General features: G+C 51.0%; 1 protein-coding gene across 3 annotated transcripts in view; it reads right to left on the bottom strand.

Annotated features, from left to right (window-relative positions):
* PLEKHM1 (pleckstrin homology and RUN domain containing M1) overlaps positions 1–27,964 on the bottom strand; it is a 41,656-nt gene that overhangs the window by 11,617 nt on the left and 2,075 nt on the right. For 2 of the 3 annotated variants that reach the window (XM_055132335.1, XM_055132336.1), the window contains 7 exons: positions 27,466–27,701; positions 25,005–25,091; positions 21,091–21,338; positions 18,890–19,516; positions 13,827–14,181; positions 4,705–4,972; positions 27–938 (listed from right to left, as the gene is read on the bottom strand). In XM_055132335.1, the coding sequence (XP_054988310.1) occupies positions 27–938; positions 4,705–4,972; positions 13,827–14,181; positions 18,890–19,516; positions 21,091–21,338; positions 25,005–25,052 (2,458 nt within the window). In that variant the 5' untranslated portion in view covers positions 25,053–25,091; positions 27,466–27,701. The remainder of the gene's footprint in view (positions 1–26; positions 939–4,704; positions 4,973–13,826; positions 14,182–18,889; positions 19,517–21,090; positions 21,339–25,004; positions 25,092–27,465; positions 27,702–27,964) is intronic. The other variant, XM_055132337.1, reaches the window with a different exon arrangement.

The raw sequence follows: 27,964 nt of genomic DNA, 5'->3' as shown, positions 1-27,964 counted from the left end.
GTGGGTGATGGGGCTCCAGCTGGCACCTGCGCAGAAGCAGCCCTGGGAGTCGAGGCCCTTCTCCGTGGGGATAGCCACCAGGTACTGCAGCAGGAAACCGTTCTCCCGTGTGGCGACCCTGAGCACCTCCTGACAACTCCCATCCAGACTGCCGCCCAGGGTCACTGCCTCCTCGGCCGTCTCCAGGTAGGATGCCAGAACCTTGCGCACCAGGGCCCGCCACAGGGCAGCCTCCTCGGCAGTGCCGGCCTGCAGCTTTAGGATGGCCTTGGCTGTGATGATCTTGAAGAAGGCCGGGCCACCAAGGCTGGTGTCCGGCAAGATGTCACGGATTGTCTCCACGCCATGGCTGTCGCTCAGCAGCTTCTCGTTGTTCCTCAGGCGGAAGCACTTGAGGGACTCCAGGGACAAGGAGAAGACGTGGGGCGTCCAGGCCTTGTCCGTGTACAGGTAGAGCAGGGACTCCTGGATGGCATCAGGCTCAGGGAGGTGTGTGGAGGACCAATCCAGCTGCGGCCCCTCGGGCTCCAGGGGCAGGTCTGAGTGGGAGGGGGCAACTGCCGGGGGTGCCTCTGGAGCGTCATCAGGCAGGTCGGAAGACTGGATGGTCACCCACTCGTCCTCCTGCTGGGGCCGGCACTTCTGCAGTGCCTCCCGCACCCGGTCCAACCAGTCCTCGGCTTCGTCCTGGGAGGAGGCCCGCAGTGTCAGCTTCTTGCCTGAGAAGACGAGCTCAAAGCGGCCGTCACTGAGGGCTGGCCCCACGGCCTCGCAGCGCAGCAAGGAAAAGCTCTCCACGCACATGCGCTCCTCGTGGCTGGCAAGCAGGCGGAGCTCCAGCGGTGACAGCTCGCAGAAGAGCTCCTTCCACATGCCCACCGGGCCCCGCCGCTCCACTGCACCCAGTTTCATGAGACCCCGGAATGGGTTGGACAGTCCTGAGGGCAGAGAGAGAAACAGATTAGATGGGGGTGGGGTGGGGATGAGGGGTAGAGTTGGGGGGCTGGGGGTGTGTAATGGCCTGACTCCACAGCAGATATCCCAGAGCTGGAATTACAGAATACTCCAAAGAGCCAAAGTCATTCTGAAAAATAACAAACGTGGAGGGATCTCATGACCAAACCTAAAACTGGAGTGTGAAGTTCTAGGGGTCAACTTGGAATGGCCCTGGGATAAGGATGATCTCTGTGACCAATGGGTCAGAATCGAGGGCTCTGGGACAAACCTCCAGATCTAAGGTCGATTAATGTTCAACAGAGGAGCTGGGTACATGGAGGGGAATAAAGACAACCTCTTCAACAAATAGTGTTGGGAAAGCTGGATAGCCACATGAAAAAAAAAATTACACTGGATACACACCTCACGCCCTACACAAAAGTCAATGCAAGGTGGATCAATGAGCTTGAAATCAGACCGGAGTCCACAAAATACACGGAGGAAAATGTAGGCAGGACACTCCAACATTTGGATCTCAAGTGTGCTTTCAATGGCAAAGGCAGCAGAATCAAAAATAAACAAGTGAAACTGCATTAAATTAAAGTTTCTGCATGGAAAAAAAAAAAACATGGTCTAAAAATCCAACTGAATGGGAGAAAATATATGCACTCAACATACCATATAAAGAATTAATATCCAAGATACAAAGTTCAACAACAACAAAAATTCAAAGACCCTACCCCCCAAAATAAATGAAGAGAGGGAAAGAATAGACACTTCTCTGAAGACAGATGGCAATAGGCACATGAAAAAGTGCTTGTTATCACTTATTATTAGGGAAATCCAAATCAAGACAACACTGAGATACCATCTCGTATTAGTGAAACTGGCATATATCAAAAGAACGGGGAACAATCTGTATTGGCAGTGATGCGGTAAAAAGAAAACTCGTCCACTGCTAGTGGAATATTATCATATTATCTGGTCCAACCCCTGTGGAAAACAGTCTTCTCATAAAAGAAAGAACTGAGCTGTAGAGGCCAGAGTGATAGCACAGCAGGTACGCCATTTGTTTTGCACTTGGCCAACCCAGGTTTGATCCCTAGCATTGCCTGAGCACCACCAGGTGTGACCCAAAAACCAAAACCAAAACCAAAAACAAAGAACTGGGCTGCCATCCAAGTCAGCAGTCCTATTTCTGGTCTCAACCCCAGGTCACGAAAACACTCATCCATCTGTACACCATTATTCACTGCAGCACTTGGCACAATAGCTGGGCTATGGAATCAAGCACGGTGCCCAGTGACAGATGAGTGGATTATAAAGACGTGACATATATACACAACACAACAGAAGACTATGCAGCTGTAAGGAAACACAGAAGACTATGCTGCAAGGAAGATGAAGTCATGTAATCATGTAATTCACTGCGACTACGATGGAACTGGAGGATCACATGTTAAGTGAGTTAAGACTGAAGAAAAACACAGAATGACAGGATTAGAGCATGGAAGGTACCTACCAGGGAAACCTAGATCATCCTTGACCCTGGAGTAAAGGAAGGAGGACAGGAAAGAAAAAATCTGAAGTGGGGAGAAGACCCTTCCTCTCTGGCCCCCCTCCCCTGTTTCAAACCTGCTCCACTTGAGCCTTGTGCCCTTCAGTCACGGTGCTTATTAGGCAGGCCACCACGCTCTCTGGTGGCTCAGTCTGAATGCTGATCCTTGGATATCACTGAAACCCTTCCCTGGCTTGGCTGTCCTGTTCACCCTAGGTCTTCTCCACATGCCCTGGTCAGCCTGTCTCCTGGACAGCCTCCTCTGCACTGGCTGCTTCTGAGAGTCAGGGTGCCCAGAACTAGGTCCTTGTCCTTTCCCTGCTCCAGCATACCTGTGTAACCTGAGCCTACAGAGCTTTATGCCAACAACCCCCAAATCTCTACATATCCCTAGCTTGGCCCTCACCCTGCGACTTGAGTTTGCTGTTCTTTCTGCTCCATGTACATACTCTTGGGGTTCGAATGAATGAATGAATCCTGGGTGTGGAGAGATGGCTCAAAGGGCTGAAGCATGTGCTTTGCATGCAGGAGGAGCAGGTTTTTTTTTTTTTTTCTTTAAATAAATGTTAGGTGGAATTTTGTTCTTTTTGGGTCACACCCAATGATTCTAAGGAGCTATTCCTGGCACTGCAAGTAGGAATTAATCCTGGCAGTGTTTGGGGGACCATATGGGATGCCAGGGATTGAATCCAGGTCAACCATGTGCAAGGTAAATGCCCTCCCCGCTGTACTATGGAGGAGGCACAGATTTGATCCCTGGTACCACATATAGTCCCCCGAACACTAGCAGGAGTGACCCCTGAGCACTGAGCTGGGAGCAACTCCTGCGCCAAGTGTGGCCCAAATCTAAAAGAGGAAAAAAAAAAATCGCTCTCTAATCCTTCCCTCTCCCAGAGTTCCTTGTCTCATGAAATGGCCACTTCAACATTCCAACTGCTTCTGCATTCCAACTGCTTCTGCTAATAACCTGAAGGTCACCTGACTTTCCTTCGCACGCCACACCTGACACTTCAGACATTTTACTGGCATTCCGAGAACCTTCTACACCCATGAGCTCCACCATTCCCCTGGGTTTAGTCCTGGCCTGGGCTCTGCCATCGCCTCCTCCAAACTGGCCTTTCCTACCTCTTGGGCTTCCAGAGCAAGGATGACTTGTTTCAAAGCCTGTTATCCTGTCCCCTGCCCTAACCTGGCAGGGGTGGCTGGCTCCCTTTCTGTGGCCATGTGGAACTTCTCACTCCAGCCTCCCCTCTCCCTGCTCTGATTTCTGGGAGCTCCTGTGCTCTGGGACACAAGTCCCATAAGCACAGAGACACCTGCTCTGCTTCCCGTGACATGCTCAGCACCCAGAAAGTGCCTGGACATCACACGCACACCACCCACAGTGAGTGACCACGGGCATTCCCAGGCACCACACGCAGATAATGCTGCCACCAAACCCACAAGGACACAAAGTGCTCCCCTCCCAGCCTGCATCACACCGAGATTCAGAGCCTCTGTGTACCTGCAGACTGAGGCAAACCTGGGGCATCTCACCACCAACCCACGGGCTGACAGAAAAACCCAAGAAATCAGTTGAAAACCAGGCCCCCCCCCAAACCCCACAAGATAGGGCCCCCAGCCAGCATTCTCTGCCCACCACTGTCAATAGAAAAGGAGCAGAGCTGGGGGCTGCCTCTCCGTGTTGGTCACTTATTTTGGCTGGTGCTATCAGTGGAACTTAGGGTCTCACACCTGCGAGACAAGTGTGCAGGTGCTGAACTCCAGCGTGGGACTGCAACTAGGGCACTCTTGTTAATGAGGGCAACAGAAAAAAAAAAGTAATTTTCTGGAATTTCATAGGGTGTGGACAAGATTCAGATGGAAACAAACAGGTGTAAACCCTGCAGAGGCATTGGCTAAGCTGCCTGCACTCGGGGCTTCCTCTGGTTTGTACCTGGATGTGGAGAGTATGTTGTGATCTAAGGATCTATAGAGTAGCTTCAGGGAAGCTATTTTTCGTGTCTACGGACAGAGCAGTCTGGACATTTGTTTTCTGCAGGCATTGTAAGAAAAGATGTCCAGAAGTGTTCCTTCTGGCTGCATTCTGGGATAAAGTTCCCAGTGGAGCAGACACCGCTAACTGGGAGGGGAAAAGAGGCCCCTTGAGCCGCTTTCTGAGGAGTTGATCCCTGCACCAAAGGCTGCCAGCCCCCCACGGAGGCACCTACCCATCTGCCGGCGGTGTACCACGCAGAAGTTCCTATGCTCCGGGCCCACCGCTTTGCTCTCTCGGCCGCCTGGGGTGGACAAGCAGATGCCGTCCACGGCGCCCTGCAAGCAACGATTCCCGGGTTCTTGTGAGATGGGCTGGGGGAGGCTGGGATCGGCCTCAAGGGTCCCTCGGGAGGCAGGTGTAGGGTGGTCGGTGGGACTCTCTGCAGGCTGCTCCGGGGGAGGCCTGTAGAAGTCATCTTCCGAGATCCAGCTCTTGCTTTTCTGGTGGGAGAGAACAAGTTAAGTCTAGGTCAGACAAGTCTAGGTCAGCGGTAAGCCAGCATCCCTGGCAGGCTGCGGAGGTAAGCACTCGGTCAGCACTTGTAGAGTTGACCCAGAGCAAAGCCCTGTCCCTGCCCGCAGAGCCAGAACATCCTCATCCCTCTGAAAGCAGTCCCACCGGGATTCCGCTTACACACGCCGGCAACTCTGCCCTGCTCTGCTCCCTAGGCTAGATGTGTGGCCTCTTGTCATGTGCTCTGTGGTGGCTGCTTTCTCTCCCTCTCGTCAGTGACAATACCCTGACAGACATAGGAGCAGGTGCTCAGTGGGAGGCTGTTTTGTACTCTCTTGGGTTCATAGCCAGAAGTGGATGCAAGCGCGGTTGACCTGGGTTTGATCCCCATCTCCCCTGAGCCCCACTAGGAGTGATGTCAGAGCATAGAACCAGGAGTCAGTTCTGCATACTGCTGAGTGCTTCAAAAAAATACAAACAACAAAAAGAGACATGGAATCGACAGTAACTGAGTGTATATTTCTGAGGAACACTGCATGCTTTCACATCCCTGTCAGCAGTGCACAGGGGCTGCTTCTCCACACCTGCTTGGACTCCTGTGGCTCCAGCTGACCCTCTGTCCCTAGGCCCACCACTGGCCAATGGGAAACACTATGCCACTAGGTGACTGTGATGATGATGGTTGCGTCTATACTGAACTTGTATTGATTTTTTTTCCCCCAGTCACATCTGGGTATGCTCAGGAGTTACTCAAAGATGTGGGGTGGTGAGGATCAAACCTGGTCGGGTGCTGCAAGGCAAACACCGACCCGCTATGCTACAGCTCTGGCCCAACTGCTTATGTCTTGGGCTGTGTTATTACTTTCCCGATGGCAACTTAGAAACTGACAAGTTTTTGTTTTGAGGATGTCCACCTTAACTAGCCTGTTTTTTGTCTTCATGCTACTGTCCTAAGCAACTGCTAAACTGCCTCTGTTCATTATGAACTTTCAAAGCTTAATTTATTGTGGTTTCTGGGCCACAATCAGTGGTGTTCAGGGCTTACTCCTGGCTCTGAGCTCAGGGATCACTCCTGGCAGGATGCGGGGGATCATGTGTGGTGTTGGGGATTAACCCCAGGTCAGCTGGATACAAGGCAAGTGCCCTACCCACTATACTATTGCTCCAGTCCTGTCCACTCAGAGCTTAATCGTGCCATTTCACACTCTGAGCACATTTGTGAGTGTGTTCTGAGGAAGGGGTCCGCCTCTGATCTTTGGCATGGGGGCCTCTAGTGAGCCCAGCATTGTTTGTTCAATGTGTCGTGGAAATTTAGGCCCTGCATGTGGATGTGAGCTGCAGATGGCCAGACCCGGCCCCTTCCCTGCCATGACTGTCTCTCCTGTCGCCAGTGACTCACTGGCTGGGGCACTGAGCGCGGGAGAATGGACTCCAGCCCCTTTCTGGTTTCTTTTCTCACTTTTCCAAGCCCTCCCTGCCTTCTGGTGCCTGGCAATGGGAGGGCAGAGGCCAGGAAGCTGGCTGGGCACCCGCAGTGGCTGAGCAGAGAGGAAATGAGTCACATGAGGGCTGGGCCCAGCACACACACCTCCCCCCGCTGCTGCAGTTTCCCACATGCCCATCAGGACTGCCACCTGCTGCTGCAGCCCAGCAGTGGCGCAGCTCCCAGGTGGCTCGGCTCCTGGGGGGGCTTGGCTCCCTGGGCCCAGAGAGATGGGACCTGAGTCAGGCACTGGGGAGCCTCAGCACTAAGCCTCCTGGGCTTCTACCCTCAGACCCACAGGTGCTTCCTCGCTGGTGACGGGGACAGCATGTCAATCTGGGCGGCCACTGGGGCCCATTCACAGCACAGCCTTTGAACAAACCTGCCAGAGTCACTGGCACAACTCCCCGAGAAAAACAGGTGGGGGCAGGGAGGGAGTGGCTCCAGGACCTTTCCCAACAGGGCCTCTCCTGGGCTTTCCCCATCCCAGTGCCTCCAGCTAGCTTCTGGGCTGGCTCCTTTTCTATTTTTTATTTTTTAATTTCTTGGGTCCCACCTGGTGATGCTCAGAGTTACTCCTGGCTTTGCACTCAGGAATCACTCCTGGTGGTGCTGGTGTGGGTGGGGTGGGAAGTGGGGCCATATGGGATGCTGGGGATTGAACCCGGGTCAGCCACAGCAAGGCAAACACCCTCCCCACCGAACTATAGCTCCAGTCCTTTTCTTCTCTGTAGTATTATTCTTATTATTGTTTTTTTTGGCCACACCCAGTGGTGCTCAGATATTACTCCTGGCTCTGTGCTCAGGATCACTCCTGGCGGGCTCCAGAAACCATATGTGGTGTTGCGGGTTAAACCCAGGTCGATGCATGCCAGGCAAGTGCCCTACCTGCTGCACTATCTCTCCAGCCCCATCTTCTTTTTGGTAAAGAAGCAAAGCCAGTGGCTCTCAGGTTTTAGACTTGGCCAGGGTAGGGCTCAGCGGTGGAGCATAGGGCTGGCATGTGCGAGGCCAGGGTTCCATGGCCAACTCGTGTGCTCTCCCATGCACAGTCAGAAGGAGTTCTGGCGGACTCAAACACCTCCAGGCCTAAGTCCCGTCAGGCTCAAGTACCATACCTCTGGGTGCCAGAGCATCAGGCCTGCAGAGCCAGGGTGAGCAGCGATGCACGGGGACTTCAGGCACCATCACCCCCAGCCCCACATGGATGGCCACTATGACAAAACACAAAAGCTGGGCTGGGGAGAGAGTCAAAAGGGCTGGAGCGCATGCTTGGCATGCAGGAGGCAGGGACCCAATCCCCAGTCCCTGACCACACACCTGGCTGTGTCAACAGAACAACAACCAATGTCCACCTCTGAAGCTTTCTTCATAATAACCTAACCCTGGAAATAATCCAACTGCCTGTTGAGGAAAGAATGGATAATACATTTGGCTAGAGTATTCCTAGGGGATACTACTGCACAGAGGGAAAACTTGACAAGCGCAACCTCCTGCTGTATTTACAGGTGGATCTCGGTCATTTCTCTCAGAGAAGATGTCAGGCATAAATAGTACACTCTGTGTGCTGCCATCCCAAGAAAAGCGATGGTTTCTGTTGGGGGCAGGGAACTTTCCAGAGCAGCATTCTTCGACCTTGTCACACCTGTGGACTGACAGCTGTCCTGCACATAGTCTGAAGCCCGGCAGTAACAACCAAGACGGGGCCAGTGGTTTTCAACCTTTTTCTGCGGAACCAGAGAAAAGGGGAGAAATCTTTTGCAGACCAACAAGGCAGGAACAAAAAGCATTTATAACCCCCACACACCAGGGGTTGGGAAACCACTGTTGTCCTGGGCTACAGATGGTTCAGAATTTGATACAAAAAGTAGCCACAGAGTATATGCCATATGCAAATATTACTGAGGTGTACACAAAAAACAAGGGAACTGTAAACACAAAGAAATGTTATGGGGCCGAGGAAAAGACAGAAAGAACAGACTTCAGTAAGTGAACTGGGGTAAGCGGATGCTGGGCCTTTGTGGGGCCTTTTACACCAGAGACAGAAGGGAGTTCAAGTAACTCATGGACCTAAAAGTAAGAGCTAAGTCTGTAACGATGAAGCAGAGGGTCAGAGGGCTGCCCAGCAGACTGAATACCTGTGTTGTATATGGGAGGCCCAGTCTGATCCCCAGCATGGCAGGTTCCCCTCAGCACTGTCAGGAGTGACCTCCAAACAGAGAGCCAAGAGTCGCCTTCCTATACAACTAGCTGTGGTCCTAAAGCAAATAATCAAGTTCCTGAGAAAAAGCACAGAAATAAATTTTCATGACCTTAGACCTGGCAATTAGGATTTTAATTATAACACCCAAACCCTAAGTGACAAAAGGAAATAGACGCTGAATTTCATCAAACTGAAAACTCTGGATGGAACTACTGGACAGCGGGTAAGGCATTTGCCGTGCATACGGCCAACCTGGGTTCGATCCCGAGCACCACATATGGTCTCTGGTGTTCTGCCAGAAGTGACCCCTGAGCACAGAGCGAGGAGTAAGTCCTCAGTACCACCAGGTATGGTCCCCAAACCGAAACAAACTAAAAACACTTATGTGGCAAATGATAAAGCTCAGGGGTTGTGGTGCACACTAGGCCTGAATTTGACCCCTTGGCACCATGTGATCCTTTTTTTTTTTTTTTGGCTTTTTGGGTCACACCCAGTGATGCACAGGGGTTACTCCTGGATCATGCACTCAGGAATTACTCCTGGCAGTGCTCGGGGGATCATCTGGGATGCTGGGAATCAAACCCAGGTCAGCCATGTGAAAGGCAAATGCCCCACCTGCTGTGCTATCGATCTAGTCCTGTGATCCTCTCTTAAGCATGACTGGGTATAGCCCTAGTTGAATATCACCAAGTCACAATGGTAGTCTCTGGCACAAAAGCACATCATTCTTCTTTTTTTTTTTGGATCATACCCAGTGATGCTCGAGGGTTACTCCTGGCTCTGCACTCAGGAATTACTCCCAGTGGTGCTTTGGGGACCAATTGGGATGCTGGGGATCAAACCTGGGTCGGGTGCGTGCAAGGTAAATGCCCTACCCACTGTACTATCGCTCCGGCCCCAAAAGGATCTCATTCTTAGGCCCTGGTACCAAACTGCATGCCTTGGCTAGATGAGCAGTTAAAAATTTAACTGCACTAGGGCTGGAGTGGTAGAGCATTTGCCCTGCATGTGGCTGACCAGGGTTTGATTCCCAGCATCCCATATGGTCTCCCGAGCACCGCCAGGAGTCATTTCTGAGTGCAGAGCCAGAAGTAACCCCTGTGCATTGCTGGGTGTGACCCAAAAAGGAAAAAAAAACTGCACCTATTGTCACCCCGATGAAAATTTTGAACTTACTGGAATGTGCAGGGGAATTTGCAGCTACGTGACACCTCAAACTGTACAACAAAGATAAACCAGGAGCAGCACAGCAGACTGGATGGGATGTAAAGTAGAAGGCATCCAATCTTGATTAAGAAAGTACCAACATTGGGGCTGGAGGAATAGCACAGCGAGTAGGGCGTTTGCCTTGCAAGCAGCCGACCCAGGTTCGAATCCCAGCATCCCGTATGGTCCCCTGAGCACCACCAGGGGTGATTCCTGAGTGCAGAGCCAGGAGTAACTCCTGTGCATCGCCGGGTATGACCCAAAAAGCAAAAAAAAAAAAAGAAAGTACCAACATAGAAGGCTTAACCTGTAACAACATCTTAGCAATCTCTTATACAATTGCTTAATAGCTACAGGATGAGATATACAATCTTCACTAATTTTATTCTGAGGAAATATTTTTCATTTTTCTTTTAGTAAATTATAACAAGTAATATAAAATAAATTACTGAGGATCTGCTTTGGGGGTAGAGATGATTGGAAAAATTGGAGATAATGGTGGTAGGAAGGTGAAATAGTGGTGAGTCTGAATATCTGTAACAAATCGTCATGAACAATTTTGTAGACCAGTGTCTACATAAGGTAAGGGAAAATAAAATTAAAAATCAAAGTTAAATTAAAAAAAAAAGAAAGAAAAAACAACCAAAAAACCAAACCAGGGTGAGTTCCTTTTTCACCAGGAGGCTGGCAGCAATAAAAGAGGCAGACAATCATAACTGGTGATAAGGATGTGGAAAAACATACTGCACCTTCTAGATTTTAACAATGTGGTAGTACTCAAGAGACTAAACAGAGGGACCAGAGGGAGAGCTTAATAGTCTGGGGCACACGGTGCATGCCTGGGAGATGCAGACTCCATCTCTGGCAGCAGATGGTCTCATCCACGCCCCAACTCCTAGCACCACCAGGAGCCAACCCTGAGCACTAAGCTGCCCCCCAACCAAAACAAACAAAAAAGGTTAAAACTGGAATTAAACTGGATTCCCCCCAAATTCCACTTTGCATGAACTGAGGAGAAATAAATACATACAGACACAAATATAATAGCAAATTAGGCGGGGCAAAGTCCATCAGCCAGTAATAAATAAAATGTAACCTGCCGTACAATGCTACCTACACAGGAATGTCAGTCAACAACAAAAGGGAATGATGCTGTTCCAAGGCTGAGCCTGTCATAGGGTGACAGCAGGACAAACTGTGTGGTTCATGCCACTATTAACGTGACCCTCCAGAACAGGCCTGACTACCAGCAAAGTGGCTGAGGGATGGTCAGAGGCTAAGAGCAGAGAACTGGACAGGGACTGGTAATGTGAAGGTGTTTCCTTCAGCGGGGGATGAAAAGGTTTTAAAATTAAATTGTGGGGTTCAAGAGACAGCTCAGCAGGCTACAGAGCTGGCTTTTCACACAGGAGGCCCAGGCGGTATTCCTGGCAGTTCTGAGCCCCCAAGTGCTGCCAAATACAGATCCTGGAGCAGCCTGAGTGATGGTGGGTGTGGCCACAGGACCAAAATAAAACTTTGGTAATGGCTACACAATGCTATGAGTCTATTTAAAAATTAAATTCTACACTCTAGTTGGTGAATTAGAGCCTAATAAAACTGTTCTTAAAATGAGGGGTATGTATGTGTGTGTGTATGTGCAAGTGTCACAGGGATATGGCTCAGTGGCAGAGCACAGGCTTCTAAGTGTGAGGTCCTAGATTCAATCCCTCGGATCACATATGCACACACACACAAAATAAACACGTCAAAGAATTAAAAAATCTAAGAAGTGGAGTTGGAGAGATAGTACAGTGGTAGGGCATTTGGCTTGTACCCCATCTGGTCCCCCATGAACTGCCAAGAATAATTTCTGAGCACTAAGCCTGGAGTAACCCCTGAGCATCACTGGGCAGCTGCCTTCCCTTTCCCTGGCCCAGCCACCTGGAGCTGACCTCACACCGGACCTTTTCCACCAATGCTCAAGTCAAATCAACAACCACGGAACATCTGTCCCTTCAACTAACACACTGCTACATTCTTCCCTGAGGGTTAGTGATCTGGCATTTGTCTGTGCCCATTCTAAGAATTTGGCATTATTCCCCTCTGAATACAGAGGGGCCACATAACTTTATTTCATATATTAAGCCTTGTACCCATTTTGGTTTGCGAACACATATGATATAGAACCTGAGGAAAAAACATTTACTGAGTCACAAAGCGTTTGCAGATTACACAAAGTTTTTACAAATTGTGTTTACTCACATTCTATGATTTCAAAGTTGCCAACCTAGTTATGTGGTGCTGAGAGGCTCTAATTGGAAGCTTTAGATTTCTTGATTAAAAAAAAAAAAAGTAGTAGGAGGCTGGAGTGATAGTACAGAGGGTAGGGTGTTTGCCTTGTCTGAGGCCGAACCGGGTTCGATTCGAAGCATCCCATATGGTCCCCTGAGCACCTCCAGGGCTCAGCACCTCCCGAGTGCATGAGCCAGGAGTAACCCCTGAGCATTGCTGGGTGTGACCCAAAACCCAAAAATAAAAAAAATTAAAAGTGGCAGGGGCAGAGAGTTAGTACAGTGCGCAAGGGGCTTGCCTTGCCTGCGCCTGACCTGGATTTGATCCCTAGCATCCCTTATGGTCCCCTGAGCACTGCCAGGAGTGATCCCTGAGTGCAGAGCCAGGAGTAACTCCTGAGCACTGTTGGGTGTGGCCCAAAGACTAAAAAATCAAACAAACAAAAAACTTCAGAAAGGGCTGGAGAGATAGCTCAAAGAGCTGTAGTATTTGCTTTGCTCGTAGGAGCTCCAGGTTTATTCCCCAGCACTCCATGGTTCCCAGAGCACCACACCAGGAGTAGACACTGAGCACCATAGGAATGTGCCAAAAAACGACCTAACAGAGTACACATTAATCTACTTGGTGTTGAGTGAAAGCATGGAGTTTATTTTATATGCATCCTTTATTGCTATCTGTCTAATAAACTCACAAGTTCTCTTTCAAGCAGATGGCTCACTATGAAAGATCCATAACTTTATCTGGGAATCTTCACCTGTTTCCTGAGGACAAATGTGAAGCAGCAAGGGTGTGGCCTCCCAGCTTGACTACTGGGCCCTGGTATAAGCTCACAAGGGCCCACGAAGGGTTCTACCAGGTGCTGCCTAGGGCTGGCTTCCCTTGTGTGGTCAACACACTGGACTGTTCCAGCGATACTTGGCCAACTGGGCTGGACGGGTCAGTGCTAGGGCTCATGTGATGTGGTGAACGAGCATGAGGAACCGGGGATTAAAAATGAGTCCTTGTGCATGCAAGCAAGATAGCACAGATCTATCTTCCTAGGCCCAGGACTAGCTGTCTTTCACGTGTTCACTAGTAGATTACTAGACAATGTTCTTTTGCTTTTTGTACCATTCCTGGAGATGCTCAGCGCTTACTTCTGACTCTGCACTCAGGAATCACTCCTGGTGTTTGGGGGACTATTTGGTCTGTCAGGGATCAAACCTGGATTGGCCATGTCGCAAGACAAGCCCCCTCCCCACTGTAATATCACTCCAGTCCCCGGACAGCGTGTGGTTCTAAATCTGATTCATGTCGCAGAATGAGGATTTTATGAACGGTTAATAAGGGCTCTGGGGAAAATAAAGGCTCAATGAGCAAAGTGTCTTGCCTTAGGAAAGTCTCTTGGCACAGATGAGCCTCAGCACGGAGTCTGTGGTCAGATGAGCATTAGGTTCCCCCCAGGGCTGATATGCGTTGACAAGACACATCCACAGGAAGTGTCTAGCACTGTGTCTGCCTCATCTCCTCGACTCATACCCAGAAACACGGGCTCCATCATTGCCAGGCAATGAATCCCAGCACTGGGGGTGGGGGGGACCCAGGGCTAATGGGGAAAAGGCAGGGACTACTCAGAGTCACTAGCTGAGACATTTCATGGGGCCCATCTACCCCGCCCACAGCTTGCACCACTCACTGGGCTTGTAGGTGAGGGAATCACGATGCTCAGTCCGGCTCCATCCTCCCGGGGCTCCGGCTGGCTGCTCCACTCGCAAGCTGCACTGGTCAGCTCGCCCACCAGACTTGAAGGCTGCTGGCATGGACTGCTCCGTGCAGAGACAACAGGGGCAGTTCCGGGTGGTGGCAAGTCCTGGGAGTCACTGTCTGGAGGAGCGCGGGACAAGGCCGGGGCAGGCAGGGGCTGAACTGATGTGGCGGAGTGCGGGCGTGTGCTGGAGTGCAGACAGGGCGGCACAGGGCTTGCTGCTTCCTGGTTTAGTTGGCAGGTTGGCACAGAGTCCATCTGGGCTTTGCTGAACTCTGACAACACCCTAGAAGTTTTAAACAAAAAAATACCCTGTGTGACAAGTTGGACTGCCCACTAGGATGCCCACCGAGGAAATCTTAAGTAGGGAGATATGCTGCTTTGTGATTTGAGCACAGAGTAAACATCTCTGAGCCTTCCCCATGGGGACAGGCCTCCCCCCCCCCCAAGTCCCTCTGCTCCCCCAGCACAGAGGGCAGCAGGTATGAGAGCTGAGAACCTCGGGCAAAGGAAGCTGACAGAACAGAGACAAAGGATGAGATGGGAAGGGGAAGTAAGTACCTTTGAACTCCTAAGCAGCCTAACTGTGGGCCTGCAGTTAGATCAGTCATTGATCAGAAGCCCAGGCCCCAAGACTCCTTCCTGGGATATGGAATTTGGTCAAGTGGGGACCCATTTTGTTCTCAGAGCAGTGAGGTGCAAGGGCTGGTCTAGCTCTGCATTGTGGGGGTTGAGCACACTCATTCCCTGAAGTCTCTGAGTCCATGGGCTCAAGGCTTGTCATGTGGCCACAAGTACACACATGGGGGAGGGCACCACTCAGTCCCCCCCAGGGGGCTCCAGCAAGGCCCGCTCTCCTTTCCGCATGCTTCTGGGGCCACAGGGAGCCAGTGTCCCTGTCTCTGTGGGCACACACTTACACATTCAGGCACATGAGGCCCCTTCTGGGCCTTCTGGAATGGGCACTAGGCTAGTGGTTTCTCCTCCCTTGTGGAGGTTCCTCTTGTTGCAGGGCCGAGAGACAGTAGCCTAATGGTGGCCCACATCTGCCCTTGTGGCTGAGAGTGCAAATGCCCAAATGTGGGTTCATGGGAAAGATGATTTTTTTTTTTTTTTTTTTTGCTTTTTGGGTCACACCCGGCGATGCACAGGGGTTACTCCTGGCTCTAAACTCAGGAATTACTCCTGGCGGTGCTGGGGGACCATATGGGATGCTGAGAATCAAACCCGGGTTGGCCGTGTGCAAGGCAAATGCCCTACCCGCTGTGCTATCACTCCAGCCCCCAGGAAAAATGATTTTTATCTGATAGTCTTCTAAGCTTTACTCTGACCTACCTTCATAAATCAGATCTTTCAAAACATCCTTGTCAAGAAGAGGTGACTAGAGGCTGGAGCCATAGCACAGTGAGCGGGGCATCTGTCTCACACACAGCTGACTTGGGTTCAATTCCTGGCACCCCATATGGTTTCCCACCTGGAGTGATCCCTGAGCACAGAACCAGGGGTAAGTCCAGAGCATTGCTGAGTGCAGCCCAAAAAAACAAAACAAAGGGAATAGGTGATCAGCCTACACATTTATGGTCAGCTGCTTTTTAATCAGTGGCACAAAGATATCTAAGTGCTGATTTTGTGTTTTGCTAAAAAAATTTTGGTTCTCCCACACCCAGAAAAACAAACACTACCAGTGTTGGTGCGGATGTGGGGAGAAAAAGACTCTCCTACACTGCTGGTGGGAATGCTGACTGATTCAGCCCTTTTGGAAAACAGTATGGGCGATTCTCAAAAAATTAGAAATTGACCCAGCAATACCATTTCTGGGAATATATTCCAGAGGGGCAAAAAAGTATAGTAGAAATGACATCTGTACTTGTATGTTCATTGCTGCACTGTTTACAATAGACAAAATCTGGAAAAAACCCAAGTGCCCAAGAACAGGTGACTGGTTAAAGAAACTTTGGTACAACTACACAATGGAATACTATGCAGCTGTCAGAAAAGATGAAGTCATGAAATTTGCATAAAGTGGATCAACATGAAAAGTATCATGTTAAGTGAAATGAGTCAGAAAGAGAGGGACAGACATAGAAATATTGCACTCATTTGTGGAATATAAAGTAACAGAATAGGAGACTAACACCCAAAAATAGTAGAATAAGGACCAGAAGGTTTGACCCATGACTTGGAAGCCGGCCTCACATACTGGGGGAAAAGACAGCTCGAGAGAGAAGGGAACACCAAGTAAATGGTATTTGGAGGACTCACTCAGGTTGGGAGATACATGCTGAATGTAGGTTATAGATCAAACACAATGGCCACTCAATGCCTCTACTGCAAACCACAACACCCAAAAGAAGAGAGAGAACAAAATGGAATGCTCTGCTCTGCCACACAGGTGGGGTGGGGTTGGGGGGGGGATGAGGTGGGGGTGGTGGGAGGGATGCTGGGACCATTGGTGGTGGAAAATGGGCACTGGTGGAGGGACAGGTACTCGACCATTGTATGACTGAAATGCAAGCATGAAAGTCTGTAAGTCTGTTACTGTGACTCTTGGTGATTCACTAATAAAAAATTACAAAAAAAATTTTGGTTCTGTGCTGTCACTGTCATCCCGTTGCTCATCGATTTGTTCTAGCGGGCACCAGTATAAGTCTCTCATTGAGAGACTTATTGTTACTGTTTTTGACATATCTAATACGCACGGGTAGCTTGCCAGGCTCTGCCGTGCGGGCTCCATACTCCAGTAGCTTGCCGGGCTCTCCGAGAGGGGCGGAGGAATCGAACTAGGGTTGGCCGAGTGAAAGGTGAAAGCCCAAGAGTAGGGTTTGAGGTGATTTTACAGTGGAGAGGGTGTTTGACTTTAGCGTGGCCAAACCGGGTTTGATCCCTGGCATCCCATATGGTCCCCTGAGCACTGACTGAGCGCAATTAGGAATAATCCCTGAACCCTGCTGGGTATACCCTCTAAAAATAAATAAATAGGGGCTGGAGTGATAGCACAGCGGGGAGGGCGTTTGCCTTGCACGTGGCCGACCCGGGTTCGATTCCCAGCATCCCATATGGTCCCTTGAGCACCGCCAGGGGTAATTCCTGAGTGCAGAGCCAGGAGTAATCCCTGTGCATCGCCGGGTGTGATCCAAAAAAAGCAATAAATAAATAAATAAATAAATAAATAATACTAAAATAGGGAAAGACAAAAAAGGAAAATTTCAAAACATGTTTACAGAAATTAAGGAGGGGAAGAATGAAATGGTCCTGGATCTATATATGTTGCAGGGGAAGACTTCCAAAGCATTTTCTATTTGCCAATTTTTTGGGGTTTTTTTGTTGTTGGTTTTGGGGCCACACCTGACAGTGTTCAGGGATCACTCCTGGTGATGTTGAAGTTCAAGCCTGAATTGGCTGTAAGGTATGTGCCCTACCAGCTGTACTATCTTGTCAGCCCAACTTAAATGTTATTAACAAAAATTGTATTTTAAATGTTGGTGAAAATCTTAAATTTTAAAACATATACTCCAAGGGCTGGAGAGTACAGGGAGGGGTTAATACACTTACTTTGCATGTGGCCAACTCAGGTTTGATCCCTAGTACCACGTTGGGCTCCATTATCACTGAGGAAAGAGCCAGAAGTATCCCCTGAGCATGAGAGGGTGTGGCACAACACCCTTCTTTTCCCTGCATTTCTGTATGTGCACGTTTATGTGTGTGCATGTGCGAGCACATGCGAGCACATGCTCTCATACACCAAGAAATGAAACACACAAGCACATACTCTAAGAAATGCTAGTCGCTGTGCCTACTCCAAGAGCAAGTTCAAGGTCAGCTCTGGAATACTAATGCTGGCGGTGGGCCTGCCTGTGTGTGTGTGGCGTGGGCAGCTCCTGACCAGTGTGGGTCCAGGCACCCTGACCCTCTTCCTAGGAGTCCCCCACACTACCCAGGACCACACCTTCCGCACAGGAAGCCGGTCACTGAGTCAATGACTTTAAGTGGAATTTTCCAATCACAAGATCCTTGAAAGGTAGGAGGCTGGCCATGTGACCGTGTCGGCTGGCTGGTGTGCAGGAGGAAGGGGACAAGATAAGGCTAGACTGGTATGTGGGTCTGTCAGGTCAGGGGGTCAGCCAACTCTAGGGCAGCACTTCATCCAGGCCTGCCAGTGGACCTTTGGCAGGTTTATCTTATGTGCTCAGAAGCCATTTGGGGCCCACCAGATACACTTAGGGGTGTAACTCATTAACTAGCTTCTTATTTGCTTCTTAAACTGGCCTACAGGGGACTTTCCTTGTAAAGAAATAGAATCTCAGAAAGAATCTGCAACTTGCCTGGCATTCCTGCACTGCTAAGTGTTGGGTCTAAGTGTGAAATCAGACCTGCCTCAAGCTTGTTCCTATACCCACTTGGGCCCCGATCCCGGTATTTATTCCACACCAGGTAGGAATTCCATAAAGATCTGAGCCAAGGGGAGTGGGGCGCAGCAGGAATGGAGACAAAGCAGGCCAAGGGGCCATGGGCCAAGTGAAAGACAGGTCGAACTAATCGTCACTGCTCTTCACTAGACAAGCAGATGACCCAGTATGACCTCTACCAGGAGTTGTCTCAGAGGTCACAGTAGGTCCCCTTCTGCACTAGGCCACAATGAATTTGGGGAAGTCCTAAATATAGCTCGGAGCTCCAGTGTCCTTCCCTCTGAAAGAAGACAGTATATGGAGAGATTACAGACACCCGGGGGCAACGCCAGAGTCCAAACCAGCACTGGGGCCTGTCTAAATCCATCGCTTATCAATCATGTTGCCTGCGGATAGCTCCTGCTACTTCAGTCCCTGACCAAAAGACTGTCCTCCCCCACCCCCATCTGTCCGGATCCTCTGAGTCCCATGCTCAGGCTTCAGTGCTGGTGACAGTCACATGTGGGAGGAAGGGCTGGAAAGCGGAAGGGGAGAAAGGAAGTGGGAAGTGGGAGAAAGAGAGGGAGAGAGGGGGCGAGGGTTGCTCACTCTTGCAGAGATGGGTCTGAATCCTCCACATTCGCTGTCCCCAGGTCTGAGTCACAGGACATGGGCTCCTCAGAGCGGTCAGGACTCTTGGAGCCATTCTCCTGGAGGAGGCAACTGTCGGAGTTTAGGCTGCAAGAGAGCTGGGATGAACTGGCTGTGTCCAGGCTGAGGGAGGAGGCGGTGAGCTTCCGGTCCCGGTGGATCTTATGGCCCGAGTGATGGACTTCGATGTCCTCTGAGCCTGAGGAGTGGGAGATGGAGTCCAGAGACTCCTTCCGCTGCAGCTCAGTACCTGAGGTAGTGAGAAGGTCAAGCTCGGGGAATGAACAAAGCCCGGAGAGGGCCAGCGGGGTGAGTGTCCACTCATTCAAGATGGCAGACTTGTAGGAGAGGTCGAAGGACAAGGATGTGAGTCCCTGCAGCAGGCTCAAGAGGAACTCGCCCTCCTCGGCATCTCGAAGCAGGGCGGTGGGCTGGTAGTACTCACACAGCCGGGCCTGCTCCTGGAGGAGCAGCTTCAGGTAGCACTCCATCAGGCCATCGTTGAGGGCCAGGCGCAGCCAGGCCCGGCAACGGCCCACATCTGTGCTCACGAAGATCAGGTGCTCCAGTTCCGAGATGGTGTGTCTGGGAATGGGGGCGTGGGGGGGTCAGTCAATGGACATCAGTGCCTTGCTCAAAGCTAACATTCCCCCTGCCCCTGTCAGAGCACTGGGGGCACAGACATGACTCAGCAGTTGAACTCCAGGCAACATGCCTAGGAAACGGGATCAGCTGACAGCAATAAGGAAGGGAGGGGCGAGATAAGGGGAATAGTTAGAAACTACTATCCCCCAGGAGCGGGGGCCAGGCTAGGGTAAGAGCCTAAGATAAGGTGGTAGCTGTGCGGCCTGGGCCAGAGTATAGCTGGTAGGACGCTTACTTCCCTTGCACGTGGCCAACCTGGTTCGATCCTTGTTACCACACAGGGTCCTCTGAGCCCTGCCAGGAGTGATCCCTGAGCATAGAGCCAGGAGTCAGCCCTGAGCACCGCCAGGTGTGACCTCAAAACAAAAAAAAAATGAAAAGGTGGTGTCTGTGGGCAGGGAAAGGAAGAGAATCTTTCCACATTCGACACCCACCTGCAGAAGGAGGAACTGAATACCCTAGAGAGGCACCACGCAGGCCCTCCAGACCCAGGAGTTAGGGGCAGGGAAGCATAGTGAGCATGGTATTCCACACAGACACTCAGGCCCAGGTGCCTGTGTGCCATGGCAGGCCAGCAACTTCCAGGATGGGGCAGATATCCCAAGCCTTCAGGATCTGCAGGTCACTCAGCCACCACCCTCAACTATGGCACAAAAAAGGCTGTTCTGAGAGGCAGGGAGGCAGTTTGAGGGGTAACGTGCAGGCCAGAATTCTATCCTGAGTCCTGCTTGTCCCTTACTCACTACGCCCTCGGTGCTGTAGGGTCTCAGGGAGCCCTACACTCTGGGCTGTGTGTCTGGGTTGGCCCCAGGTTAAAACCAAAAGGGCTTTTCCAGCTAAAAAGTCCAGTGCAGGGGCTCGAGCAGCTGTGGCCAGAGGAGAGGGCTGAGGCTGGAGGTGTCTAGCCGCAGTGATGCTCAGTGGCGAAGGTTCAAAGGTCCGCAAGCCTGAGGGCACCCTGGGCTGCAGCCTGCCCTGCATGGTCCCAGCCCTGCACTGACTAACAAGGCAAACAGACCAAACAGGTCACCCCAGCGGGAGGTCAGGTTCATCGGCAGCCCCCACACTGCACCCTCTGTGCTGGCTCCCAGCTTCTCAGACTGCAGCTTACGAGCCCTTACAAACTTATGGTAACTGAATGTGAAGGTTGTGAGCATGTGGGCCATAGGAGAGTTATTATTTTGGGCCTCACCTGGTGATGCCCAGGGCTGACTCCTGGCTCTGAGCTCAGGGATCGCTCCTGGCAGGGTTTGGGGGAACTACAGAGGGTGCAAGGTATCAAATCTGGGTTGACCATGTGCAAGGCAAGTGCTCACCCCATTGTACTTTCTCTCTGGCCCAGGAAAAGTTTTCTGAACTGAACTCTAATTCAAAATCAAGCTCCTCATGAGCCCGAGATGCTTCTGGAAGCACTTGCCCAGGGGGCGTCTCAGGAGCCAAGAGGGGCGGTGAGTGCAAGGAGTGTAAGAGGTTTAAGAGACTCTCTGCAGCACCTCCCCAAAGCCAAAGCTCACCTGTGGGTGACGGCTTTCAGGAGGGGCCAGAAGGCAGGCTGCGGCAAGGGCTTCTGCTGGGTGCGCTTCTTCCTTTTGCTTCCTGCCTCTGCGCGGATGTGCTTGGTGTGCAGACCATGGATGAACACAGCCTCCAGGGCACTGCACACGGTGTTGGCGTCGGCATCCTCACTCGTCACCACTGTGTCCGAGGAAACGTACTGCTTCTGCAAGGCCTTCACAGAGCCCACAAGCTTCTTCTTGATGACCTGGAGGGCGACGCAAACAAACACCAGGTTGGTGGCACTCCTCAGAATGCAACTCTGTCCTCCACCAAACACAGGATGGGACACACCCACACCAATGCTTTGTCCTGCAGAACTAGTACCAGCTGATGCTAGAGGCTGAGGTGCAGATAAAGACCACTCAGAGGTAACCGCTGTTTGTTAAGTTTTTTTTTTTTTTTTTTGCAATAACATTTTTGTACCTGCTTTTTTGTATATGGGGTGGGGATGCAGATTTCAGAGCCCTAGGAGCCTCTCCAGTGATTCTCCGTGAATGGGATGGCAGTTCTATGCAAGGGCCTAAAGGTCTGTGCTATTTGGGCTCTGCAGTGCTGGGCATTATCTGGGTCACCCCCGGAGTCTGGGGCCATGAAGGCCATGCCCATCGATGTTGGGGGGCAAAGTGGTGCTAGGGATCAAGCTTGGGTCAGGTGTATGCTAGGAGTGTGCCCTAACTGCTATACTATCTCCTGGTCCCAAATATCAATTAAAAGAAAATTGTTCAAAGGCCAGGGAGTTGTGCAACAGGAGGGGAATAAGCAGGAGGCTTGGGTCCAGCTGAGCACCACCAGGAGTAGGCCCCCACACCCACCTGCCACACCCATCTGGGAATAGCCCTTGAGTACCACCTGTGTGTCCCCACCAAACATTACTCAAGAAAATGTTTTTTATGCTTCCTCTCACCAAAGCTTCCAGAAAAGGGGCTGCCAGGTTGACTTCAGCACATGTACTGGCACCAGGGCCTCATGGGCTGTGGCCTCCTTTAGGCTTTGAACCACTGGACCACCTAAAGCCCCTGGTGTATCTTTTTCTTAAACAGAGGCTATTCCTGCTATGTATAGCCAGGTGGGCCTGAAAATGCTTTGGGGATGTAGTGACTGAGCTCAAAATCAGGGCCTTGCACACATACTAGACAAGAGCTTTGCCACTGAAGCTTTCTCCTTGGCCACCTACTCTATTTCTGAAACATGGGCTAAGAGCCACAGGAACTGGGATTCAGAGGCGGACTCCCTCAGAGGGACTGCTCCAGGGCCTAGGAAATGCATCTGGGCAGGGCTGAGCTTTCAACCTGATGCAAGACCAAGAGTGCAGAGCATCAGTAAGAGGAAAAAGTGCTGCTTTAAAGCCAGAAAACAAAGGAAAGACACTTCCTTCTTTCTTTCTATGGTAAGAAAGAGTCTAGGGACCAGATCAGTAGTACAGCAGGGCTGGCACTTGTCTTGCATGCATCTGACCTGGGCTCGATCCCCACCATCGCCTATGATCCCCAGCCCTGCAGGAGTGATCCCTGAGTACAGAGCCAAGATAAGTCCTGAGCACCCACCAGATGTGGCCCCCAAACCAAACACTAGAAAGGATTCTAGGGCTTTGGAGATGCTCAAAGGGCTGAGCACATGATACCTGGCATGTACAGGGCCTGGCGATCAATCCTCTACACCGCATGCAGGAACTCCGGCGCACTGCTGGTGGAGAGCAGCACTGCTGGAGCCTCACTCCCACCCAAGAGGGAGAAAGACGTGAGACTGCAGAGGCCTGAATTTAGTCCGGCTGTGCCTGTCACCAGTTGGGCCACCTAGACACTTCAGGTTCCTGAGTCCCAATTTCTATTGATGAAAATAAACTTCCTCATCTGTAGCACTGAGATTACTACACTGAGGACAAGGCTGGATTTTTTTTTTTTTTTTGGTTTTTGGGTCACACCTGGCGATGCACAGGGGTTACTCCTGGCTCTGCACTCAGGAATTACTCCTGGCGGTGCTCAGGGGACCATATGGGATGCTGGGAATCGAAGCTGGGTTGGCCGCGTGCAAGGCAAATGCCCTATCCGCTGTGCTATTGCTCCATCCCCAAGGCTAGATTTTTTTAAATATACTTTTCTGTCCTCCATGTTTGGCACAGTTCCTGGTACATGGAAGTGCTCAGTAAGTGTTTGCTAAAAGAAGAAATTAACTGGAGCAGAGGTGATGGCTCAAGGGCTTTGCATGTGGGAGACCTAGGTTTGATCCCTGAGCATTGCATGAACCCTGAGTATGGAGAAAGGGGAACAGGAGGAACTGCTATTGGGTGTTGCAGTACTTCTTTCAAGGGGCTGCAAATATTCTAAAATTAGATAGTGGCAACAGTGGGTGGCACAGTTGTGTGAATAAACTAAGAACCACTGAACTGCGTATTTCAGATGAGTACATGTCATGCCAGATATGTACTTACTATTTTAATATATTACCTTGAGAAACATGTCTTTAAGTCCTTTATTTTTAACTGGGTCTGCTTTTTATTGCTGAAGTATGAAAGGTCTTTATATATTCTGGCTATTAGACCCTTCAGAGGTTTTGATATTGGGCCAGAGAGATAGTATGGGGGTGATGGCACTTGTCTTCCATGTGGCTGACTCCAATTCTATTTGCCTGTACCACATATGGGCCCCCAAACACAGCAAGGAGTGATAACTAAGTACAGAGCCAGGAGTGAACCCTGAGCACTGCTGGTGCCCAATGCTCCCCCGACCCCTGCCCCTATAAATAAAGGTTTTTAAATCTTTATATGGAAGTCCAACTTTAAATGTTCTTTCTGTGTCAGTATATTACTATATTATATAAAAGGTACAAACAGGGGTCAGAGTGATAATACTGATAATACTAAGTGGGTAAGTGCTTGTCCTGTAAGCTGCTGATCTGGGTTTGACAACTGGTACCCCCTATGAGCCTTGAGCCTGCCAGGGGTGATTCCTGAATGTAAAGCCAGGAGTAAGCTCATTAAGCCCTGAGGACTGCTGGGTATGGCCCCCAAACAAAACAAAACAAAGGTACAAATGCTTCGTTCAGCTGAATGTCTATGAGGTAGGGTAGGAAGAGACGACGAAGGCACATAAACCTACTACCAGAAACCTACTGCCTAAGGACTCAGTCCTTGTCAGGATGCAGAGCTGGCCAGTGGCTCTGCCCTAGCTCTGTGGGGTCCTGGAAATCTGTGTACAGAAGGGCGTGACCAGGAAAGCCAGCCAATGGGCCAGACACCCCACTGGCCAGGAGGACAGAAGGCACAACTGAAGCTCGCAGTTCCTTGCCGGCAGAAAGTTCTCAGCATAACGAAACATCAGCAAGGAGAGAAAGAAAGCTCAGCTTCTCCCAGAAAGACACCGCAGAACTTGGTTGCCAGACAACCCAAACATCGTTCTCACACCCTGCCTCTTCCAGGGAATGCAGGGCCCACGAAATGGCCAGGAGAGCCCAGGCCCACAGCCACCAATGGGTCCCCATGCAAGGGGGCCAGAAGGAGCTGAGCTCAAACTTGGAAAAACCAGGAAACACAGTAAATGTGCAAACAGAAGCTGCCCCAGTGGCCACCTGCATGGGTGCCCCAGATGTGGGTTCTGACCCTGTGGTGTACAGAGTCATCAAGAAGCCCCAGGACAGCAGGCTCACTGGAAATCTTTCAGGGGACCTCCCTGAGCCCTCACGGCACTGATATTTCCCTTTGATCCCCAGTCAGATGCTCTAAAGGAGGAAGGATACCCGGGAGCCACTGCTGCTCAACTGTCCCTCAGCCTGGCCTGCTCTCCCACTTGAGGTCCGTTCCTTTTCACATGGACCAAAGCCTTGCGGTGGCTGTCTCACATCTTCTGTCCCACCCTGTTTGCCCTGGCGACGTTACCGGGATGGCCGCCCGGGGGTCCAGTCCATTCTCCACCACCGAGAGCATCTCCACCCTGGCTGCAGCTCTGCAAGGATCACATGACACCTGAGGAGACACAGGGCAGTCGCATGAACAAGGTCGGGGCTCTGGTCCCTGCCCTCCCTCTCCCCGAAACCCCCTGCAGCAAGGAGCGGGTGGCCATAGCTTCCAAATGGCAGCTGCAAGGCCTTTCACCCCATGCTAAAAAAAAGTGAGCAGGAAACAGCGTTTCCAGTTCAGTGCTTCCCTAACTACAAACAGAAACAGAGGCTCTTTCTGGGTTTTGTTCCTTTTTTTATTCTTTTGTTTTCAGGTCACACCTGGCTGTGCTCAGGGCTTACTCCTGGCTCTGTGTTGAGATCACTCCTGATTGGCAAATTAGGGGACCATAGCCGTGCTGGGTTGGGTCTTACTGCATGTGAGGCAAATGGCCTGGCCCCTACCCATGGTACAGTAGCCTCTAGAGCACTGATGGGTGTGGTGAAAATAACAAAACAGAAAAGAGAAAAGAAAGTGAGTGAGAGAGCTGAGGGTCCACAGAAGATGCTGTGGCTGAAGATGCAAACAACCTGTAGGGACCAGAAGCAGGGGCTCATGTTCCATGGGCCCTGCAACCACTCACACCCCCAGCTTCAAGGCCAGGCATGTGTCTGCAGACTCGGCAGTGAAGAGAACAAGTGCTCGGGGCCAGAGAGAGGCTCCACATGCCTAGTGGCTTCACATTGCAGAAGTGATGGGCTTCTTCCTCAGCAGTGCAGGAGTGACAGTCCTCCCATACTCCCGCACAGAGTATGGGAGTAGTCCCTGAGCACTACCAGGTGTGCCACCTACCCCGCACCAAGAAAAGAGAGGAGGGGGAGAGAGAGAGAGAGAGAGAGAGAGAGAGAGAGAGAGAGAGGTACAGGTGACACTGTTTGACAAGGAGGGTGGGGAGGGCTCTCCTGCCACCACTTGCCTCCTGGGCCTGCCAGCTTGAGCAGCATGGGGCACTGGGGCACGACCACTGCTCCAATCTCAATTTGCCACGAGCCATCTGGGCACATTGGTACTCTGTGGCAGATCCACTCCCTGGGGTCTCTGTAGGTGGGGCAGCTCCCACTCTGGACACCAGAGCATCAGAAAAGGGTGGTATCTCTGGTCAGCGTTCCCCCTAAAGGTTGGGGCCAGGTTCTCTGGTTCCCACACCTTGGGCTCCAATTCCTTCCAGCCACATTGGAGGCTCACCCTACCAGCCCAGTTCTTGAACCCCAAAGAGGCCCTCAGCCAATCACAAGGCCAGGTGCCAGAAGGCTCCAACTGCCACCATCTGAATGACAGCCCAGGCACCATGCGACTCACTTGTTCACCGATAATCAAAGAATATTCACTGGACAGAGGGAGCGAGTTATCGGCGGTCATGGGCGCATGGTCAAATAACATCAAGTGAACTGGAGCAAACTCCTCTAAGAGGTTAGAGCAGGGCCAGACAGGAGACAAGTAACCATCACTGCAAACAGAGGGTCAGGAACACCAGCAACACAGCACAGAGCAAGCGGAGAGCAGGCCTGTGGCAATTCCCCAAACAAGCCTGAGACCTTGGGACTCAGGAACCAAATGAGAGCCGGAGTGATGATATAGTGAGGAGGGCGCTTGCCTTGCACAGGGCCAAATGGGGTTCGAACCCCAGCACCCTATATAGTCCCGAGTCCTGCCAGAAGTGATCCCTGAGCACAAAGCCAGGAGTAAGCCCTGAGCATTGCTGGGTATGGCCCAAAATAACCAAGAACAAAATAAAAGAGCCAAAGGAGCAAAGCGGAGCTCCCTGGAAACATGGGGTTGAAGAGAGAACTGGGAGACCACGAAGATTGGCAAAAAGATGGCCTGTCCTTTCGGCAGCTCAAATCACGCTAAGTCCACCTCTCCCCAGGTACTGATTCACCCCTGTATGGTGCTCCAAGCTTCTCTGTACGCACTCTCTAAACTCACCCAATGTTCACAACTCTGAGACAGAACAATGGTTGTCCACTTTCACAGAGAAAACTGAGGTTCAGTAGGAATGGGCTCAGAGAGGGCACAGAATTCTCTGGTCTCCTCACCCCAAGTCCAGTGCTTCTCACCAAACCACTGTCACAGGTATTTAAATCAAAGCATTAATAACAACTTATTAATGAGACTTTTAGGAGATAGGCGGATGCTCTATTTGGTTAGAGAAGACCTAAACTCACGGAGAACCCACACTGCTGAAGGGGCAGCGGCTCCAGTCAGCTTCCACGTTCCAGGACACAGCTAGGAAGGAACTAGGTTGTTTTGGTTTTCAGTTTTCATTTTCCCCTTTATATTCTTCTGCTTTCTCTATACACTTCCAATTTCACTTGTCCAATTTCTGTTTTCACTCTCCCACACCCACCCTGCTGAGATCAAAGAAGAATGAAAAGAGAAGAATGGCTTAGAAGAGGCTTACATTGAAAGAAGAAACGCATCGGCTGGCTTCCTTGCTTTCAAAACACTTTGTCCAGGAGTAAACAGCAATCTGTGCTCCTGAGAGACTTCTCAGCCATCCCTGCTGGCCAGCTCTCTGGGGCCTGAACCCAGTCCTGTACTGGGCTGTGTGGAACAACAGACTGACGTCTCAGCCATGCAGAGGCGGTGCCACCTGAGGAATCGTGTTCTGCAGTTGGGGAAGCACGGCAACGTTTGCTGTTGGAAGAAGCGTGACAAGGTTATCTTCTGACTCAGAAGGGCAGCTGACTTTTCAGCCACAAGTGCTCAATGAGTAAATGGCACCTTCTTGCACTGAGTCAAGCTAGATTTCTGGACAAGTGTCTTGTGGGGGTGGAACGGGGGGGGGGGGGATGAGAACTGAGCTTCTGAAGGAACTAAGTGTAGGGAGAGAAACTTCCACTGTATGATTCCCAGACTAAGCTCGGATGCGGAAGGCAAGGACAGGGAGGCTGGGAGAC

This window comes from Sorex araneus, chromosome 3, assembly GCF_027595985.1.
Source record: "Sorex araneus isolate mSorAra2 chromosome 3, mSorAra2.pri, whole genome shotgun sequence".
Classification (NCBI taxonomy): Eukaryota; Metazoa; Chordata; class Mammalia; order Eulipotyphla; family Soricidae; genus Sorex; species Sorex araneus.
This window is presented reverse-complemented; position numbering and strand designations above follow the sequence as displayed.